We start from the raw sequence: 22,534 nt of genomic DNA on the forward strand, positions 1-22,534 counted from the left end.
GAGCCTCCTGCGGTCTGGGGCAATGGAGCATCACATTGTGGTGGTGAGGGGTTGGGATGACGACTGCTTTGTCTGCTCCTCTAGCTACAGCATGGTTACTGCACTGAACTGACTGAGGCTATACTCACACACACTCACACAAACACATGCACACACACACACTTACAAGAACATCTACAGCACATGCATTGATACATAGGCACAGCACCCCTTTAGACATGTCCTAAGTAAAGAAATCACTCAGAATACAGTCGATTCCTTGAATACGCAGTTAATTTGTTATACTCGAGACACAAAGTACAGTACAGATATCATTAATCACTGCATCATGCATTATTCTTCTATAAGGAAATTGAAATTTTTAACATGATTACAACAAGTCTCTAAAGAAGTCACAGTGTTGCCAAAACGTCAACTGATAGGATGAAATCTAGGGTCAGCCATGTTGGATTTTTTTGCCGATATCCAATATTTTCCAACTCATTTTGCTGATATATTCTCATATCTTTTTCCAACTAATAGCAGAGAACATCAAGTCTCTCTTGTATTGGAATAACATATTATAATACCTACTCTTATGACGACCTGCTGGCAGATTCAGACATAAAATACAATGCTTTTAAAAATGTACACATTCACTGGGCAAAATAATAAACCCTTTTTAACATAGGTTACAAGTAGAACATGCTATATTTATTTTTTAAGTAGCATTTTTAGACAAAAGTATAAATTCATCCTACTTAATGACACTTGGATGATGCGCTCCCTGAGATAATCACAATATTTCTGACCAAATATCGATATTGCAATGAAATTATAAGGTTGACTATTGGTGCTTTTACTAAATATTTACACAGTGAGATGTTGATAAATCATCATCAGTAACGTGGATATAATGACTAAGTGTGTAAAGGCAAATAATAGAACAGTTAGAACAGTCTGGTAAGCTCACGAAATTACATCACTGTACTGTAATGGAGCCTTTAAAACCAAAAGAAGACAATAATTAGGCTATTACAACATCCAAAATCTAATTTGGAGTCTCATACCAGGATACTGAGATATATCAATACAGTGCCCAGCCCTAACTTCAACAAACTAAGGCGCATGATTGAAGCATATCTACAGAAATGTTAATTTTGGGCTGATGCAAAGCTTTTATCTGTCTATATCCCTACTTACTGTCATGTTGTTACATTTTGTATATTCTCTGTTGAGCAAAATAAAGTGGTCACAAACAGAAAAACATGATATAAGATGAGAGAAGTGAATGCAATGTGGTTTATGTTCACCCATGTTTTTCAGCTCACAGAAGTATTTGTTCTTTCTTCATAGAAAGTTTGAAAATGCCTGCGAATTAACTTGTGGGAATACGAAAATATTTTTCTCAATTCCAACATCCCACATCAGCCTACATGAAGTAAGTGACAAACAATCATGCACGCTGTCTCCCAAATCAGAAACCAATGTGTCTTATTAACCAAATCGCAATTTGTCATAAATTTCAGCCCATTTGTAATGGATCACTTAACAGCATGTACGCCAATCTAAGCTGGCCAAATTAGCACCGAGCAGGCTAAGGGCTGAGCAATGTGTGCGCGAGGCTTTGATCATGGCTAATGCCATATGTTATGGTAACGTAAGAGAGGCCCATGACATTTTTCACTTTTATCGACTAGCGTGACCCCGTGGCCCTCGGATGGTGGTGAACTTTCATGTGCTGGCCGACGACCCCCAACATCACGTTTAACGTCTCTAAGTGGCCCTCACTTTCACTCACATTAAAGACAGATTCCCTCTCTCTCTGTCTCACACTCACTCACTCACACACACACACACACATACACACAATATCTGGTCTCACAGAAACTCACACAATCTCAAACACATTATCGAAAGCTGTTCCTGCTGCAACAGTGCTGCGAAATCCAATCTGTATGCAGGAGGCCTGGCCTGGTCAGAAGAAACTAGTTGTTACTTTACAGAGGGAGGCCGTAAATCACACAGTCACAACTGTCTGGGAGAGTGAGCACTCAGAGAATACCCGCGGATGTGTGTTTACGTGTGTGTGTGTGTGTGTGTGTGTGTGTGTGTGTGCTCACATATCAGGCCGGTGTGGCCTGTGTACTTACTGCCTGGGCTCTCTCCAATGCTGTTGTGCTTTCCGTTCCAGTACCACAGCAGCAGGGTGGCATCTCTGGACCCCGACAGGACGTAGCAGTCTCCTCCGATGTACGACTCAGAGCGAGCCAGGCACGTCACAACGTCGCGATGCCCAAACACTATCTGCGTCAGTTTGCCTGCAAAAGCACATAAATATACACACACACGAATCAGTATTCATCACCCGATAAACAAGAAAAGACTGATACTTTTATAAATAGATTACAGCACTGAAACAACGTAAGATACGACTGTAATACAGAATTTCATATTGTACTTAAATAACAAAAACTGAGTATGAATTTATTGCGACTTCTTCAGAGCTCCCGCCATGTGTTTGTTGATCATCTGTCTGCTTGGCTAGTAGTTCTACAAGCTCCGCACAGAATCAGACGTCTACTAATTCCCAGACAAGAATAAATATTTGTTTCAACTCTGAGTGTGTGTGTGCCTATGCACATGCAGTGCACTCCATATGTATATATAAAGAGGCTAATTGCTGTCAGATTTCCAGACCACAGCTCCACTGTCTAGCTGTCTAATACTCATTACGCTCCTCATAGTGTGACCTCTGCAGTCAAACAGCAGATAGTTTGCAACACATGACATTTCTGCCCGGGTGTCAAATAATCACTGTCCATCGGATAATTAAGCTGCATCTCGGTGAAAAGATGATGGCTGTTATGAAACTGGGCGGGTCACTGACTAAACTTCCCAAAAAGAACAGAGACATCAAAAATGTAAAATGTTTGACATCTTTATAAACACTGAAAATAAGTAATGATGGCTGCAGCAATAATGGCTACCATGCAGCTCACACTGAACACACACACTCACGCTGCTCACAGACGCACACACTTGCATGCACACAGACAAATTAAATTGTGTGCACACAGGCGTATGAGGCTATGTGTTTGGTGCACGTGTACCAATCAAGTCTTGTAAATGATAAAATCCCCCAGTTCTTTAACCTGGGGGCTTTAGGGACCTCAGTGGCAGCTGTTGAGCGTGTGCGATTAAACTGTGTTCACGTTCCAGTCGCACACCCCGGTGGCAGTCGCACAATAGAGCTATCTCTGTGCTCCCATCCCTCCTTCCCTCCCTCCTCTATTAAAGACAGAGAGGCCCTGGCCTATAGAAATTGAATCAGAGTGTGTTGTATAGATGTGTGTAGGACTCTGAATGGGGCATTGGGAGAAGAGTTGAGGAGCGGCGCACACAGATGAAGCTTCAGACAGTTTCATTTAGGACCCCTGACCTGATGGCGTCGGTGTGTGTGTGTGTGTGTGTGTGTGTGTGTGTGTGTGCGTGCATAAAAATGTCTGCATTGCATGTGTGTATGCAAGTATATGTACAAAGTCAGTGGTATTCAGGCTCACACAAGGCCACTGTGAAGAACTGTACAGTACGTTCAAGTTGGGTGAATCAAGAAAAACATTTTTCAGGTTAAATAGGATTTACTGTACTTAGACACACATTATCAGCATTCACAAGTACTGCTCTGGAGGAAATCACTCCACTCTAATAAAAAAAAGATAAGATGAAACTTAATTTATCCAAAAGAAAATGGTATTACAACTGCTGCAAACCAAAGTGGAGAAAAAACTAAGTTAACAGTAAGGTGCATATCCTAATACACCTACCACTATCAGGTTAACAGGATCATAACAATACAGTTTAACAAGTCTCGCATTTGTACTGTTTATCCTTGGTTTGTTTTCTTCTCTTATTTTTTATGATATGATGCCTGGCCGCAACTAAATTTCGGCTGGCTAGATAATAAAGTTTGATTAGTATCTTAAAGAAATGATGCAGCTCAACTGTTACAACTGCCGTCAAAGGTACAAGGCTACAATTAACTATTGACAGCGAACATGTTTTAACCTGGCAAATATAAGAGGAGAAAATAAAGAGCAAATAATTGTGTAAATTGATATAAATTCCACTGGTGCAGCTACAACACAATGCAGTACAGTAAAGCAGGGCACACCATCTGTTGAGACTGTATTGTTCACAGTATTAAGAATATAAAGTCTACCAGCGGCTGCTAGAGGCTGCTATGTTCATTGCACTCCACAATATAAAAGTGTTGTTGATAAAATAAAAAAAAACATACTGATGATGTTTTTTTTTGTCTCATTCAGAGGGTTACTAGAAGTGGAGTGGAGGTAAAAATGAAAAGTTTGTCCTGAGGATGGTGCTAGAGGAAAGGCCATGGGGTTTATTAACATTAAGAGGTCCATCCCTTTAATAGTATTATTATCTCCATCAAATTACGGAAATGTACCCATTGTATTTTGATATTAGTGCAAGAATTAAATTAAAAAAACAAAACAAAAAAACATCCTGATGTGGCTCATGGGGTTCGTGCCAGAAAGCAATCAGCAAGTTGGAGATTTTGAGTAAATTTATTCTGCTGCAACAAAAAAACAGTGCATTTGCACTTTACAAGCCGGAAAAGTAGAGGCTGTATTTAAATTACAAGCACTCAACAACTGCATTTATGTTTTTGTCTGCTGAGTGCTGGACATAAAGTCACTGAGAGTAAAGATCTGATGCCAAGGGTTAAGTGGCAGAGGAAATGTGCATGTAAAGACTCCAGATATGGTTTACCCAAATTATATAGTTATGTATGGTTTGGAATATGGCTGCCTTATTTTAACAAAGTTAAATATAAAGTAACAAATTTACAGCATGTAAATACATGTCTAGGTCAATGCATGCATGGGATCAAATTGTTAGGAAATGAAGAAGCATATTTGAATACTGTTTCTAAAGAGCCTGAGGGGGAGAAGTGCAAAATGATTTTTCAGTACCTGAGTCAGTCGAGTAAACCCGGAAGCTCTTGTCCCAAAAGCCGCACAGGAGGATGAAGCGGTTGTCGGCTGTGATGACGAAACACTGCGAGCTGATCTGAATGCTTTGATCCAGCAGGTCTGAGATCTGACGACGATGACTGCCCACGTTATTGGCTGGAGAAAAGAGGACAAAATAAATCAAGCAAATAAAAAAAAATACACGCTGGAAATGTACAGATGTAAACAGAAACATTAAATCCAACACACAGGTTACTGTTTTCATATATCAGCGATTTTAAAAGTGCTCACACTCAAATGCACCTCCACTTAAAGTGCACAGTGCGAAGAAGATTTGTGAGAGAATACATAAAACATCCTGGATGTTAAGTTTACAGGACTTCACATTTTCCGTGAGAGTTTAAGAGTAATGACAGAGCGAGCACGGTCAGAACACACACTGCAAATTCATCTTGGATGTGTAATTTAGCCAATGGTTGGTAAAAAAAGAGCAAATTTATTGACATTCTCTCTCCCCCGTAAGTGCTATCTTTTTTCTTTTCCAGAGAGATATGTCCATCGTGAAGTATTTTTTATGTGGTGGGGTCACAAGCACTGGAGAGCAGGTGTCGGAGAAGATTGTCTAGCATGCAGACTGAGAAAGTCCAGCGTACCTGCTGAAACCAATATTTCAACCCATTTTTAACATTTCCCAAAGCCACAGGCGGCTCAGCACTCATCCTCAATTTACTGTGTTTAGCTCAGACTCCTCCTGGAATGCAAACAGTGTAAATATATGACTGACAAGCACAAAAATCCCCTCTACCTCCCCCGAAACACACACACGCACACATAGAAACACAAAAATATATCATTTAGTATGTTATTTATGTTTTAGTGTTTTAGTGTTTAGTGAAAATGTGAGATGGGAGAAAATGTCAGCAAAAAATATTAAAGATTTATGGGATGAAATTAGCTTGAAAAGTGTGCTTTCAATGGCACACGCCCACTATGGAGCTGTCATAAAAACACGTAACATAAATACTAATGCACAGATTTCCTTTATTCTGCCTGCACTGAGGGGCAGTGAAGGAGAGAAATACTGTACGTACAGATAAAGATGAATATGTGAGAGCAAACCCTGGTTATTATCAGTAGTCAAGTGTTTCGAAAAAAAAAAACAAAAAACGTGTGGAAATGGTCCGGTGAGACTCGGAGTGACCACAACGTTCACGGAGAAAGAACAGCCCCCCCTTTTGCAGATGTGCGTGCGATTGTGAGAGGCTGCAGGAAAAGCAACGGAGGCGGAAGGCGGGAGCAGATAGAAGTGGCTCGTCTCTCCCTGCTCCACCAGTGCATCCCATACATCACTGCAGCTCGGCACTCTTCTCCTGCTCATCAACAAGTCGTGAAGGATGAGAGGCGCCCATATTGTCCTGACAGCCGTCCGCCGTGCATTCTCAATCACACATTATTACCACATTCATATTCATTTCCATTGACACGCGTCCTTTCCCTCCGCTCAAATTAAACCAAAGAGGATGCAGAAAGGGAGGGAGGGAAGGGGACGATGGAGAGGGAGAAAGAGGGGGGAGTTGATGATGAAATGCCGGCCTAGGCCACAGCTCATTGCATTCCAATTTGCATGCAAATGGTTTAGTGTGAGAGCAGGGCCTATATCATGAGGAGTGAACTGGGGCAGAGGCTGAGAAACAACTCTAATCTACTGTCCAGGGACGCGGTGCTGCAGACTGCCATGAGTCACCAAGATGCCAGCAGGATTCATACACAAATCCGCACACAGGGAAAAAAAAATCATTTCATGCATATATAAGCTCAGGCTACGTAAAGAATACGCATGTGTGTGGACTCTTTTACAGCCATAAATGACAGCATACCTATCAGAGGGTCAATTTCCACAGGAAGTTGGTACTGCTGGTCCTGCACCGTTGAGCTCTGATGACCTGACAGAGAAGAAGACAGATTGGATTAATATTGTAATCATGTGGCCTTGTGAAGTAGATGCCGGCTTTCAGTTCATTATAACACACTGAAAATTATAACCATAAAGTCACAGTGTCACCTGCCGGCCCAAGAGTTCTCCCGCAAATTACACATCAATTATGTCAAAGAGCTTCCAAGGCCACACAGAATATGAGTCTTTATGCTAACTGCATGCTACTAAATGCATTTCTTTGCTCAACAAAGTCACTTTAGCTGGAAGCAACTGGAATATTTTGGTAAAATGATTAAAAACATGGCTCTAACAGACTTCTCTGTATTCAAGTGCAAAAACAGGAAGTAGAATTGCATTTTTTTCAGCATTTTGGCTTTGATTGCTGCTTACACCGTTTAATACAGGGCTGCAACTCACAATTATATTCATTATCGATCAACGGTTTCATTTTTTTAATTAAGCAATTAAGGTTTATACTTCAAAATGTCTGAAAACAACAAAAAATGCCATAATGGCAATTTCCCAGAGCCTAAGTTGACGTCTTCAAATTGCTTGCTTCATCTGACAAACGATCCAAAACCCAAAGATACTAAGTTTACAAAAATATCACAAATAGAAGAGCAGCAAAACCTTTGAATCTAGTCGACACCTTTAAGAACAACTGCAATTTCTATTCAATTATTTATTTATTTATACACATAAAATGTTTGGGGGGTTTGGGGGTCCTCAGCTAGAAAATTTTAAGCATTCAACACTTCATTTCCTGCATTCTTGTTAATTTTTATGCACCAATTTCTGCCCTTTTTGCATCAATTTATGGTGCAAATGTCTATTATATTTTTATTTAGGGGGGCAAATGTTCTTAATATTGAGGCGGGTGTGTCCCCTGTGTCCCCCCTGAAATCTACACCAATGTCTGAGGATTATTTTGTGATTAACTGATCATTTGTTTAGCTTATAATGTCAGAAAATACTAATAAATGCCTCTCATAGCTCATTTTGTCTAATCAACATTCTATCACCAAATAATACTCAATTTACAAAAATAAAAACTAGAGAGAAAGAGTGATCTAACATTACAGAAGCTGACTTAAATCATTCATCAAACCAAAAGTGTTGATTAATAACAGTATATGCATTGTCAGTTGGCTGCATCTTCTCTGTAGGCAAAAAGTAAAATGTGAATAATGTCTGCAATACTGTTGTTTCCAACACTCACAAACAAATTCCTCATTTTTATTGTTCACACGCATCCCGTTGAGAAGAATTTACAATGTGCACATATTTCCATTCTTATCTTTTATCTGCTCTAACAGCTGCACAACAACTCCAGTAAATCCTCACAATTAATGAACTTCTTCTGAACAGCACACATCTTGTTTATTACACCAGCTCGCTAAACCAATTAGGTTAATCAGTCTGGCCTGTGGTGCGCACGAATGAGGTTGTGTTCTCCTGAAAAGCGATCAGTCTTCATCCTCATAAATTCAGAGATATCAAATTTAATGTTTCTTCCAGGGGCGGGATGGATGTTGGGTAAATAAGGTTTTGTGAAGTGAGAGGCTGATGTATGGAGGTGGACGTGAGACCTAATGCTGGCTGCTGCATGTGTCACATTTGATATTGCTATCCAGGAGACACAGTCAACTGTCTCCCAAATCAACGTCCATCCCATGGAGAAGAGACGGGTCAATTCTCGACTTGGGTAAATTAGACACCGAGTATGGAGGAGAGAGGAGAGAGCTGAACTGAGAAAATGAAAATGATTCTGTGGTAGCAGAAGTATCTACCTGCCTAAAATACCCTTGATGTTATTGTGAAGCAGAATCACAGTGGTGTAAAACAAATTCAACTAAATTCACCTTTTAGAAAGCACATATGTGAATTCATGCAAATAAGTGTATGGACTCAGATCTCTCACCTGTCAAACCGTGCCACTTGTTGACTGCGAAGAGACGGTTGGCTGTGACGGTGATGATAGCAGGCGACGTCAGACCTGGCTGGGTGTTGGCCGCCACGTGGGTCACGGGAGAGTTGGATGGGAACTTCAGCACCATGATAACATCCTGCTGCATCTGCTCCGTAAACATCAGCGGGGTCTGCAGGAGAAGATACTGTTCAGGCCCCCGGGACGGACAACGGGACGCAGGGAAGAGAAGGTGGGAAGAGCCGAGATAAGGAGCGACAGACGAAGAGCAAAAACAGAGAGACGAGAGAAGCAGCCGCGGCCGGTGTTAGCGAGGGAAAAAACAAAGGGGAAAGGGAGGAAAGAGAAGGACAGAGAGAAAGTTAGGAAGCTTGAGCAGGATAGTAGTGAGCAGCTGTTCAGTAGTACAGGTTAGAAAAGAGGTAAAAGGCAAGAGAACACTTTTGAAACAGTGATTCAGGATAATTGGGAAAGAATCTCAAAGAGGAAGATAAGTGCAGAATAATGTACGTGCAGATTTTCACACTTGCAGCTTGTTTTAATATTTCAACGAGGGGACGGGCTGATGTGATTTTAGGAGTTTTAACAAGGGAACTAAACACATCAGACACAAATTATTGTTTTAGGCCTTCATGTGCAAAGTATTTTTATCTCTTTAAACATGTCTGGAGTCTGTCTTAGAGGAATACCTCACCCACACAATGACTATTTATATGCCAATTCTTCATGCTGCGTTACCCGGAACTCGTGTAGAAAACGTTTTACCTTGCACACCTCCAGTAAATGAAGAGAGCGAGCATTGTTAATTACCCAAAGTAAACCGTATAAAAACATATTTTTACAAACCCTCACACATCTCGTGCGTCATAATCAAAGTCTCATGTATCCTGTCATATGCTCTGTACTTTCCAAACACGCTGCCTCATTGTCAGCCCCTGTCTGAGCGGGACTATAAGTGAGAGCATAGATAAGTTTCACTTGTAGTCCTGTGCAGACAGGGGCTGATGGCGAGGCAGTGCAGCGTGTTTGGAAAGTACTGAGCATTATGACTGGATACATGAGACTTTGATTATAAAGCACGAGACGTGTGAGAGTTTGTAAACAGATGTTTTCGTATAGTTTTGCTGTTGTTAAACGCCGTCCCTGTGTACTGCAAGTAATCAACAGGGTTCGCTGTGTTGGAGTCTTCGTTTACCGGAGGCGGCGAGAAAAACGGAATTCAGGAATTCTAGGTAACACAACATGAATAACTGGTTTATAAATGGTCATTTTGTGGGTGAGGTTTTCCTTTAAGTATACAGTACTACTTGCTTCAGACTGCATATTGCACATTGTGTATATACACCATGTGGGTTGTTTTAGATTTCCTGAAATCCATGTCATTCTTCTGAGTGAGACTGCAACAAACTCATGATTATCTTCGATTGTAGATGTCGCACCAGGTGTTGTCTTCAAAAATGATGGTTTTGTCTAACCAACAGTCCAAGCCTCAGAAATATATAATGTGCAGGAATATAAAACAAGGGAAAAGCAAACTCTCGCTAAATGACTCAACTTCATCACTTATCAAACTTTTTCTTTAACTAATTTTCTGTCAACTGACTAATATAAAAAATCAAATAGTTATTTCAGCACTACTTCTATGTTTTACTCATGTTCACACCAAGTATAAAATGCAAATGAACTGAAGCTGCATTGGAATAAATTATATACAGTACATATAAATATACATATACAGCACTAGAATCTGTATGCAGTCATAACAAAAAAGTGATTTCATTGGACTGTCAGACTGTTTCTGCAGTTTGACAGGAGTTCATATAGAGCCATTTACAAAGTGTTTGTACTAAGCAGCTCTAACACAGAGCCATTTTCCTCCTTGCGTGTAAAGAAGAGGAACATCAGCGTTAACATCAGGAACAGACCTGAGTAAATCCGGTGTGTCTGACAGCTAACCAGACGCTCTGACAGTATCATTACCACCAGCATGGGCAGATGCCGACACTCTGACAACACACTCACATGAGGGAGGATGGAGAGAAAGTAGAGAGCGAGAACATGTAAAAGCAATGAGAACAGGGCGTTCTGAGGGGAATGTGGAGGGGCGGGGAGGGTTAGAGAAGTGTTTGAATAATGGCGTCTGAATATTATGTTTGAAAACTGTGTGGTGAAGTAAAAATAAAAACACTTCATAGGAATTTGCGCATGAGCGAGGTGGATTCAAAGACGTAGCCTGGGTTTGTGTCTGTGAGTGCATGTGTGCACTGGGTGGTGGTCTACAGCCAGCTGTCAGCGCCACAGGGACACCACACTAATAGGGACTCTTGGGGCCTTGGTCCATCACAAGCAGGCACACTGACTGCACTCCTTGGCCCTTAAAAAGCCGTCACTTCACTACTGCTGTTCATTGCTCTCCTTTGCTGATCTCCTCTTGCTTCCAGCTCAGGTAGAAAACCTGGCTCAGACCCAGGTTTCCGGCACAAAGCTGTGCCTTTCTCCTGCATACCTCTTACTAAACACACACGCACACAAACGCTTGTGATCTTTCCCCTTTCACACACACCTCTCTAATGATGAGAGAGGAGATGCTTTCAAACCCAAAACTGTATTTTCCCACAGTTGTTGATGGATAAAGAGAAGACAGGAGGTAAATGAAGGGTGAAAAGAGTGAGTCAAAAATTAAAAAGAAGAGTTATATGAAGCGAAGCGAGTGTTACAGCAGTAAGAGGCGGCTTTAAACAGGCAGCACAGCAGCTGATACTGTAGCTCAGGTTGACCCATATTATATAGTAGTATTTTCCTCAGCACCATACATGCAGGTATAGTGGTTTGTGTGTGTTTCTATCTGATTGCATGTACTATATGTGCATGTTTTACTCACCACTTGCATGGCTGAACTTCGGGGTGGGTGTGGCTCGATGAGTAACTGGCAGGGGGTCTGTCCAAAACTCCTAATTTGAGACTCCACAGCCTGAGGGAAGGAAAGAGAGAGGAAGGGACAGCAAAGAAAAAGAGAAAAGAAACCACAATAAGGAATTAATTGAAAAGGCAAACACAAGCTGCATAATGTCAAAATAAGGCCTTAGTAAAGAGGTGTAAAAAGATCATATTACACATCACATACAGGGACAAAAATTCTATGACAGTGTTTAGAATTTTACATTTTAAAATTGCTAGATATTGTGACATAGCATATTTGAGAATCAAGTTACAGCAATTGATAAAATAACCAATTACAGCTACATCGCACATGTAAAAACACTGAAAACAGACAGAGATATTTAAGAGATAGATATCCCGGTAACGATATAATAAAAATATGGTTAACTTGTTTCAAAAGTGTCAGTTTATATTGTAATATCACCCTTCCCCATATCATATCGTGTCATATAATACAATGGTCAACAATCAAAGACTACTGAGTTTCCACAAAAAAAAAAAAATAAATAAATAAAAAGATGAATACAAATGCAGTGATGGAAAAATGTATCTTCCTGTGTAGACTCTCTCACTGTGAAACTCTCTCTCTCTCCCTCACCCTCACACACACACACACACACACACACACACACACACACAGGCGCGCCAATTTATCCTCCACAACCACACACAGAATCAGAGGAGGGTCAGGACAGGCGGGCTTGTAGGCTGGTTAGGTGGTGTTAATGAAGAGGTATAGGACCATAAATGTCAGAGCAGACGCCGGCCGAGCAGCCTCTGGACATCATCACACAGCTCACTGTCAGGCCAGCGAGCACAGGATGGAACACACCCACAGCAGTGTGTAAATGCACAGGCCTTCACCGGCAATACTCTACACTATCATACCATTATCATCTAGAATTACAACTAATTATTTTTATTATCGATTGAGCCGCTTCTTATTTTTCCCATTGATTTTCAAGTCTGTAAAATGGTGGAAAATCCTGACAAATAACCATCGCATTTTCACAGAGCTCAAAGCTTGTTATGTCTGACCAACAATGACATAAATAAAACTGGGAAAAGGATCAAATGCTTGAGAGGCTGGAACCAGAAAATGTTGGTGTTAAAAAAAAGGGGGATTTGAGGGGTGGATAACAATAAACATATTAAGAATTTATACAAGAAAGCTGTTGCTTGTGCCTGCAAATAGCGACGAGAAAAAAAAAATCAGAACCATACAAAATACAGAAAGCAAAAGAGTACAAGATAAGTGTCAGCGGGAATTTGTATAACAATGTTAAGCAGAAACTGCAATGAGTAAGAATATCTATCACACAGCCTGATAGATGGTTTATAAAAAGGACAGGCAGAGAGAAAAAGGCCAACGCAAAATTATGACAGACCCGTCAGTATGTTGGTGTGCACTGTGACTGGCTGTGTGGGAGTGACAGCTTGTGTGTGTATGGCTGAGACGTTTGAGCCTGACTTGGCGAGGGCTGTGAGAATGAGCTCATGGTTGAGGCCTGCATATGGTATTTCCATGAGAAAAAGGTTGGGGAAGTTAGTCCACTCATACCCATTGTCTGAAACTAACCAGAGACCAGAGAGAGGCGTAGCGAGGGAGCGATCTCCACTGTCTATTACAAAGTTTCATCTCCTTCTTTAAAGCCATGAATCACGCACTAAAAATGATTCTACGTACAGTATTTTTTCATGTGAATGTAGAACTTAGACACCTAACTAAGTATACTTTCTTCACTTTGCTAGCTCTGTTCTTTCCTTTAGCTTTCCCTTTCTTTACCTTAATAATCTTTCCTTTTTTTTTGAGCAGAACAACAGGACTAAATCATCCTCATCATATAAAAGTACCACTGGCGATTATGATAAGCATAAGCACTCTCTATGGCAGGCTAGAAAAAGTTTAAGAGGTGCATCCCATGCCGGGGTTTTTCCTGCACAGAGGAGTTTTTGGACGTTTTGGCTAGCACCAGCGCCAAAGGCAAATCACTAGCGCCATAATAATAAGAACTGAGAATAAAAATAGCAGTTCAAATCCTTTCTGAATGTGTGTAATAGCAGTTGATCAAATAACAGTTAAACAAGCAGAACATAAACTTTAATACGACGTCTTTGACTTGCAGCAGTCAACTCCCCTCTCATCCAGAGCCGCTATATTTTAAACATGTGGCTAATGCTGGGTAAGCCAGCTAAGCTACATTGTTTTTACTGGGCCGCTGTGAAGCTAGTGCTAATGGAAGAGAGGACTTCCTGTGATTCCTCATAAAATGAAAGCCGTTTTATTTCTGGTGAAATTCTTAAATCGCTGAATTACAACTGCAGCGTATTTTTGGCGTATATTGTCCAGCATCCTGCAACCCTTGCCTAAACTGAATGGAGTATTTCCGGTAAATGTCTGGACCTGATACTCCAGACATTAACTGCCTCCCCTCTCAAAACCTCACACCCCTTCTCCCTCAAATAATAAATATAATAATAAATAAACCGGAATAAAACTGTTTATTTTTCACGTAACAGGCTTTACTGTACGTGGACCGACCATGCTGTCATGCATTGCCACCCTCCAGAAGCCCATTCTGGGCTAGAAAGAAACCCTAGCATCATGTATTCATGTTGAGAATGCAGTTGTAAATAATAAATAATCAAAAAATAACAAACTGGGTTCGATGTCTATGTTTCACACTATGATATGTTGCAAAGCACACAAGAGGAGCATCAGTAAAGTCAGCCATGTGGTTTGGTGCTGGCTCAACAGATCGGAAACTTGAAGAAGAGAATTGTTAGCAAGAGTGTCTGTGGTTGTGTGTTCAAGCCAAAACTGCATTAACTGTATGTTGACCTAAACACATGCATGTGTGCTGGCATACTAGGTCCGCCACAGATGCTTCCATGATCCAATATTTTGGGAAGACAGGAAGGTGTCTGTCAGAGAACCTTTATTTCCGAGGTGACGAAACAAGAATATATTTTGTTTTTCTTCTCAGCACTAAATGAGAGATTGTTACTCTTGTATTTAAGACTGATGTGGTAGACAATTAAACTAGTTAAAATTTAAATAAAAGCCCTCTATTCATTCAGTTTTATCACAGACCACCTTTGCCCATGACCTCATTGCTGATCATGGCCGAGAATCTTCACATTTTCCATCTTACCCACAGTCTGTTAGTAAGAGGACATCAGTGCATCATTCAAGGTCAAAGTGCCTCCCCTCTCCTCTGCCTGTGGACCGAAGCATTTTGCTAAAGCTAATGTGAGGAAGAGACTCCTCAAAGCCACTCAACCTATCTTCATTAAGTTCAGCTCTGACATTTATGAGGCTGTGGAACGCTGGAAAGTGGCCAAGTCTAGGTCAGCATGTCCTATCCCTATATGCCAATGCAATGCTCAGGTGATTATATGAGGGGCCATCCACAAGGCCAATCTCTTTTGGGGTCGCTGGCCCATGTCTGATGAAGGTTTTCTATATTCTATACATTTAAATGGCTGTGACGCCCTCGCCTCAGATGTCCCAACCTGCCCTTTGATTTACTCAGCTACTTGACAAGATGGATTTCCATGTAAAACATGCTGCCTTTATGCAAATCGACCCGACAACACTTACATCATATATAGAATAAAAACTACAACAGCCTTGAGTAAATGACAAGCAGCATGGTGGGATACTCTGTATCTTTGGCGTTAGATGTTCAGACTAAGATGTGAAAAATAATTTTAAACATGGTGAAGGGCATACTGTCCAGAGAAAACAAACCAGTGGACTCTGTGTTTGGTGAGTGACTTTGGCTGAGTGTCAAAGCAGGTTCACTCGCGTGGGTATATTTCCCGTCTTCTGCCGAATTACGCAAACGCTGTACAATTCAGACGGAGCTCTGTGTTTTGTCGCTGGTGTGAGAGGCTGTGGGATTTTCCATAATCACATGTGAAAGAGGGGAAGCCCTGTACAACGATGAGAAGGCAACGCAGGGTGTGTTTCTCTTTATACACTGAGAGGCAACACAGATGTGCATGCATGCCATGCACACGGGTGCGCACGCATACACACAAATGCATCTGCAGACACACAGCAGTTCTCTGAGGGGGGGGGGGGGGGGAGTTTTGACTTGCGGCGGAGGCAGGACAGGAAGTAATCATGGTTTTGAAAAACACAGCAGTGGTCTCCACAACATTCCCTAATCTGTGCTGAGATATTCCAAACTCTCTCCCAGAACAGAAATGTACACATAAACACACAACCGTGTGCATTTATGCTGATGAGCACACATAAATATACAAAGGTATACACATGCCAATGGATGCATGTATACATACACATGTGTATGTACAAACATATCAAGGTATGATCTATACAAAGTGTGTGTGTGAGGTTGGGCCGGGGCGGGTGGGATTTAGCGGCTGCCAAACGGCGTGGCAGGAATACAGAGATCTCGGCCCCAATCTAATACCTTTTCCGACCCAAACATACACGCCTGTGACCCATCCCCCTGACAATGAACAGCCTTGGGCCAGTCCTAATGCAGCCTAGCTCGGCCCAGACCACAGCTCAGGCTGAAACAGTTGTCACTCAGTAATGGCAGACTCTGGGGACATTTTCAAGCCCAAAGCCCTCAGTCTCAAAGCTCCTGTAGCCCTTAGCCACCCCCTGCGCCCGGCCATGACGAGGCCCAGGCCTGGAACTCTGTTTCCACCTTCTGCACAGACAGGGCACGCTTCCTTCCGTACAAACACAGTTGAAGGAGAGCCTTGGCTGAGCTCACAGGGATAACACTGCCTGGGTTTATTTAACTAATTAAAGCGCTCAGACTGAGGGTGTTTATGAAAGGTGAAAGCAAGCAGACTGGACCTGCAGCATCAGAGGGGGAGTGAGAGGAGAAAACAACAAACACTCTCTTTTTTTTTCAGCTCTAGGTAGCGGCGCAAACATTAATTCTTTATTCATATTTTACACATACGTATGCTGAAATTGCTACATTTGCAACTACTTTTAACAATATTAAGTTCAATATGATGCTGCCAGTGTTAAACATGGCATAAATGTTCATTCATACAACATTTACAAATTTAAATAGTCCATCGTCAAATCGATTTTGGGGAAAACTGGCAGAAAACAATGGGTACTGAAATTACAGACGAAGTGTGGGAAACCTGTATTGAAAGTATTCACAGTAGTTTGATGCGATTTAAAGTTGTACAAAGATTTGCAGTTTTCAGTCTCACTAAATCTTACAATATCATAAGCTGATAACTGTTTGGGGTCAGTTATTTAATTTCTATGCCAAGGCTTTTTAATAATGAGTTTCCCTCTGCCCCTTTAACCCCACCATTTGGAGTGGTTGAGCCTGGTAGGGTGAAGGATAGGTATGAAGCTCAGGCCATCTCTCTATCCACACCGCTAGCCAGAAATCTGCCGCTACAATTTTGGAAATCTGAGAAGCTCCCAAAGATTGATATGTGGTTGAAGGAATTGGGAAATGTTTTACATCTAGAGAAAATTAGATTAACTATGTCAAACAGAGAGGGACTCTCTTGGAAAATCTGGCAACCGGTCTGACTGAAAAAATGAAGTGAATGGTTAATAGTCTGGCAGGTTATATAACTGTATCAGTGTGTCATATGTAAATACCTTGTGTTTTTTTTTCTTTTACTGTTGTTTTTTTCCTGCACATTAGCTGTTTTTATGTGTGTTTTGCTGTAGTACTACACAGATAACCAAAACTACAATGAAATTAAGATCATATATTTAGAGGCATTCATATCCAAACTCTACATTCCTGCAGTCATCAGCAGGGAGGCAGGAAGTGCTCTTTTAATACCAATCAAATCATATGCACCTGCCTTCGATGGCCTGTATGTATGTGAATTTATCAATCCCATTGTCACTGGAACAGCTTGGCAGAAATAGTGGCATCCTGGTGATCCAATTTTGTGACTGTGTGTTAACCAGAAGAATGGGTAATGGGCTGAGTGTGGAAATGGCCGGTGCACCCTGGTAATGAATCTGCATGTGCCTGTGTGTGTGCGTGTGCCTGTGTGTGTGCGTGTGTGTGTAGCTAAAGGCCAAAGCACATCTGGATGGGAATTAGGGTGAATGAGGTGATAAATCAATGATCCACCCCTCATGTCCGCGATGCTCCAGTCACTGAGCATGAAGGGCAGCAGAACAGTGGAGGCAAAAGGCTGCTCGGCCGCTTGATGTACTCTGAGCTCATCTCCATTTAGACCGCAATGCTGTGAGGACCTTTGCTTAAAGGATAAATCTGGTTTACTACAACTTGGGTCTTATTTTTATTATTCCGTCCATCAGTCCTGTTTGGGCCAGGAAACACAAGCAGTCAGACAGGTTTTAAACAAACCTCAAGGTTCGCTACTTTCAGTTTCACTTTTGAAAATAAAGTAGTCAAGAAGGCAATGTCACTGTGTTTCCAGATCTCAGCAATTAGTTTGGCAAGTGAGCTGTTTTCAAAGCCAACTGAAATGATGGACCAAACTAAGATGTTGTAAAAAACTGGAGTTACACTCTGGGAGAAACCCTGTGACTACACTCTCAGAATAAAAATAGAATATGTTACACTTTTGGCAATACAACTTAGACGTCAAAAAAGGCTGATGGGAGCAGGGTCAATTGGCCTGCTGCTGGCTAGCTGCCTCTCGCAGCAGATTGGTGAAGTTGTCAGGCCGGTGTTTGGCTGTGGGCAAGCTAGCTGTGTTTTTTCTTTTCAGCGCTGTGTTTTGTGCGGTAGCTTTCGGGCAGGCCGGTGTAGCTTGTGTGTGAAGCCACTCAAAGTGAGGCGGATGAATAATGAATGAAAGCCAAGGAGGAGGCTTTAAGGCGTTAAAGTGGAACACTTGGAGGAGTGCTTTCAGAGGTATCACACGAGGGGAGAAAGGCTTTGCTCAGCAATACCTGCCAGTAGATTGTTAGCTTAGCTCTCCCAGGCCATTCTGCAACCAATTTAACATGGTTAATGGCATCAAAAATATCCCTGAAATACAGATGCACTGGATGGACAGATGCTTTTATAATATAGTCAGATTAAGCATCCATTTGAGAGTGCTAACGCTCAAGTGTACTTACTGTAATATGCTGTTTTTCCCCTTACTCAGCATGATCTGTCAAGGGAGTTAAATCAGCCGTGTAGTACATACAGTAAATGTGTATTTGCATGTACTGTATGGTGTATCAACCTCACCTCTCTGAGCATGGGGTCGCTGATGGAGCTGAGGTTGACTGCACCTTCGTAGGTCAGATAGTAGAAAACATTGAGGGCCCTGGTGGCTTCAGGTCCCTGCTGCTTGTAGCCAAAGATCAGATCGATCCACTGGTGGAGCTGGCAGGACACAAACTCGCTCTCCAGAGCCTGTGAATGAAGGAGAGGACGGAGGAATACAAGGGTTTTAAATGTCAACAGATGCAGAACATTTAAACACCATACTCTCACCAAATGTTACTCTCTCAAACATGTTCTTCATCCCATTACTGAGCAGCAGTTATCACTAATGCCCCCTCAAAGAATTCCTCAGAGAAAGCGGAATATCATTCTAATTGTTCCTGTGACAGAATCTGCCAATGATTTCTATAATGAGCAAAAAGCAGAGTAAATCCATATCTGATCATATGGGAACATCAAAACATTAGAGATCTCTTGTAGTTCATTAGGGAGCCATTCCAACCTCTGTCTTTGTTCTTTTCTCTGCTGGTTGTGGGTGGATAAGAGCACCGTGTTGCTCTTCCGCAGACGTCTCTGCCTCGCCATAACACTAAGACACAAGCCGTTTTCTCTCCTCATTAGCGAGCAAAGGAGGGAAAAAACATTTATGGTTTCCTCATAAAAACAGGCAATTGTGTTAATTTGTGTAAAGCTGTCGCCTCACAAAAGCCCTCTAAACACGACCAAATTAGAATGAGGCAGCCCTTGATTGTCATTGCTGCCTTGTGTCACATTAATTTGTGACAAAACATTAGCCTGTGCTACACTTAAATGGCAATTTATATCATTTAAATTTTTACTGCAGAGACTGGCGCATCCCTCACTTAAATGTGACTTTCTGACAGCTCATTCTGCATCTAATTCTTCCCGACTCTCTTAATTACAACTTTCAATCAGGGAGGAAAGCACGGGTGTAAAGGAGAGGGGAATGTGTGCGGTTGAGGTATGATGATGTTTTTACTGCGACTTGAACCTGAATTTTTGATGCCACGGCAAATTCCATAATCTGAACTGATGAGAAGCTTAACAATATAAACCTTGTGTGGATAATAGTCATAACATTGATTCCTGGGAAGAAAAAAAACTCAGCAGACAAAGATATAAAAAGATTTTTAGGCTCAATATGTGAAAAACATACTAACACACTAATACAAAACGTGTCTTAAGCCCCATGTTAGAGGAATGTAATTATACACACATCACAGTGGGTGCAAAGCTATTGGAAAACATTATTGATTTGTGTTGATAGCCGTCTGTACTCTCAACAATAATATCATTGTTTGTTAAATATAGTGTATTTTAACGGAAAAATACAATGCATGCTGTGTTTGTTCTATTAAAATATGTTTTTAAATGCACAATATGTTGATGTCTCCTTTCACGTATCTATTTTTATTTGAGATATTTTTTAGATATATTTGATGTATTACCGTCTCTGCATTTCCTCTACCACCACACCCGCAATCATAGAATCAGCCTACTGCTGTATTTATATAGTGGTGGTAACCATTTTTAAACATTTTGACCTCATGAAGATCCGATCGCAAAGAAAATGAAGCAGGATTGCAATAATTAGACTGGTTTCCAGATTCATTAGCTTGAGTGTAAAACCTTGAATCAGTTCAAGGCGTGATTGATGAAATATCATTATAGCATCACTGCTTAGTAAATTTGTGGTTCAGAGTCAGCGGGCAAGAATTACTTCGTAGCACTGTCTATCAAAAATCAAGCTCCAAAAGCTGAGATTGAATATCTGGTCGAACTGCAAATCCTGTTTACTTATTCTTTGATGAGACAGTTCTTAAAATAAATCTGGATTTTGTCAGCTTTAGATATTCTTATTCAGGCAAAGGTCTTGTTTGCTTGCTTGTGTTTAACATTTAAGAGGATTTGGAACAAAATACGTTAATTTCTCTCAAAGTAAGAAATTACATAAAGTTGCTTTGGTAACAATTAAGACAGTTGGGTATTTCATTGGCACTGGTATTGATAAAATCGAATGTAAAAGTCTACTGTAACAGGGCTGCCTGCAGGGTGCCCACGGTCATGGAAAACCTGGAAAAGCCATGGAAATACACAACCTCATTTTCAAGGTCTGGGAACATCATGGAATTAGTAAAATTCTTGAAAGTTTTGGAAAAGTCATGGTCAAATTTCTTGTTACTAACCTTCCATGTAATGTAGCATAACCACAAATTTATTTTATGCAGATGATGACGTGATGTAGCTCACATATGTGCCGATGTAGGACAATGTTTTGACCCTCAGGTATGTCTCTTGATTTTCTCCCACGTCCTATCTCTCCGTTCATTTAGGTCAGCTAGCTGGGGTTGTGTTTGTATAGAGTTTGAATCTCATATGTCTGAATAAGAATAAATATAATTAAAGAAATAATGTCATAAGAGTGTGATTTAACATGTAGGTTCATGAATCCCAAATTTTCCATACCGATGCAGTACTACTTTAAAATTGGACGGCATTTGTGAGATGAGCAATGATTGTTTAATACATTGTGAACAGTCTTATACATTTTATTTTGGGTCTTTGAAAAGCTCTATTTTGTCCATGAAACTGTGTGGGAACCATGAGTCTGGTTCATACCTTTTTTATATCATAGCTGTAGAACTGATCTGTGTACACTGTATGTTTATGGTTATTGCAGACATTGGTATTTTGGACAATGCCCCATTTAGATGCAATCGCTGCTCTGAGAGCTGTAGAGTTGACAAAATTAGCAGATGGAGAGAGATCTGTCTATTCCTTTCCCCTCTGTGTGACTCACATGACATCATTTTCTGTTAAAGCCTCAACTATAGGGTGACGCTACAACAAAACCAAGCTAACATTTAGCATTAAGATAAAACAGAACACCCCTAGAGTCTGAGACAGTCTAGACCTAATGTCTATCTGTCCCTCTGGCATCAGCATATTCACAGTGTTAAGTGCCTTTAAAGGCTTGTGTCATAAGGCAATCCCTTTTATTCATGTTGCATTATAAGCCAGTGAAACCAGCTTTATTCAAACTCAGTTTAATAGCAGGCAGAGTGGGGTTCAGTTGTGTGTGTGTGGGTGTGAGTGAGAGAGAGATCAGTTCATTATGCGCTAGGATTGACCTTTGACAGGCCCTGCTCCCCTGTTTCTAAAACTAAAGCTGGGCCTGATGGGCATTTAATGTGCACTGCAATCTACTGTCAATCAGCATGGGGAAACAAAGAGCAGCCATGTTATTGCAGCTCCCTCTCAAGAGGCCCGCCTTTATGGAAATCACTCGCATGTATCATTTGCAGAGGGAGAGAGATGGAGTGGGCAGATGAGTGTGTGTGTGTGTGTGTGTGTGTATGTGTGTGTGTGAGCTGTGTACGCATTGTAAGTGTATAGCTGTGTTTTATTGTATTTGTTTGGTCTGTCACCGTCTGTCTGACAAAAGGCTCACCAGCACTCTGTGACTGAAGTCTGAGTGTAGGAATTTAACCTCAGCGGATCTCTGAGATTCAAAGAATATCTGCCTCTGCCTGTGGGGACAGAGTAAACTGCCTTGATCATA

General features: G+C 41.2%; 1 protein-coding gene across 4 annotated transcripts in view; it reads right to left on the reverse strand.

The window, feature by feature from the left end:
* lrba (LPS responsive beige-like anchor protein) overlaps positions 1 to 22,534 on the reverse strand; it is a 238,092-nt gene that overhangs the window by 10,510 nt on the left and 205,048 nt on the right. For all 4 annotated transcript variants that reach the window (XM_049572340.1, XM_049572341.1, XM_049572339.1 and 1 more), the window contains exons 47-52: positions 18,973 to 19,140; positions 11,724 to 11,813; positions 8,837 to 9,014; positions 6,857 to 6,922; positions 4,980 to 5,135; positions 2,133 to 2,300 (exon numbers count right to left, since the gene is read on the reverse strand). In XM_049572340.1, the coding sequence (XP_049428297.1) occupies positions 2,133 to 2,300; positions 4,980 to 5,135; positions 6,857 to 6,922; positions 8,837 to 9,014; positions 11,724 to 11,813; positions 18,973 to 19,140 (826 nt within the window). The remainder of the gene's footprint in view (positions 1 to 2,132; positions 2,301 to 4,979; positions 5,136 to 6,856; positions 6,923 to 8,836; positions 9,015 to 11,723; positions 11,814 to 18,972; positions 19,141 to 22,534) is intronic.

Source organism: Epinephelus fuscoguttatus, linkage group LG3, assembly GCF_011397635.1.
Source record: "Epinephelus fuscoguttatus linkage group LG3, E.fuscoguttatus.final_Chr_v1".
Taxonomy (NCBI): Eukaryota; Metazoa; Chordata; class Actinopteri; order Perciformes; family Serranidae; genus Epinephelus; species Epinephelus fuscoguttatus.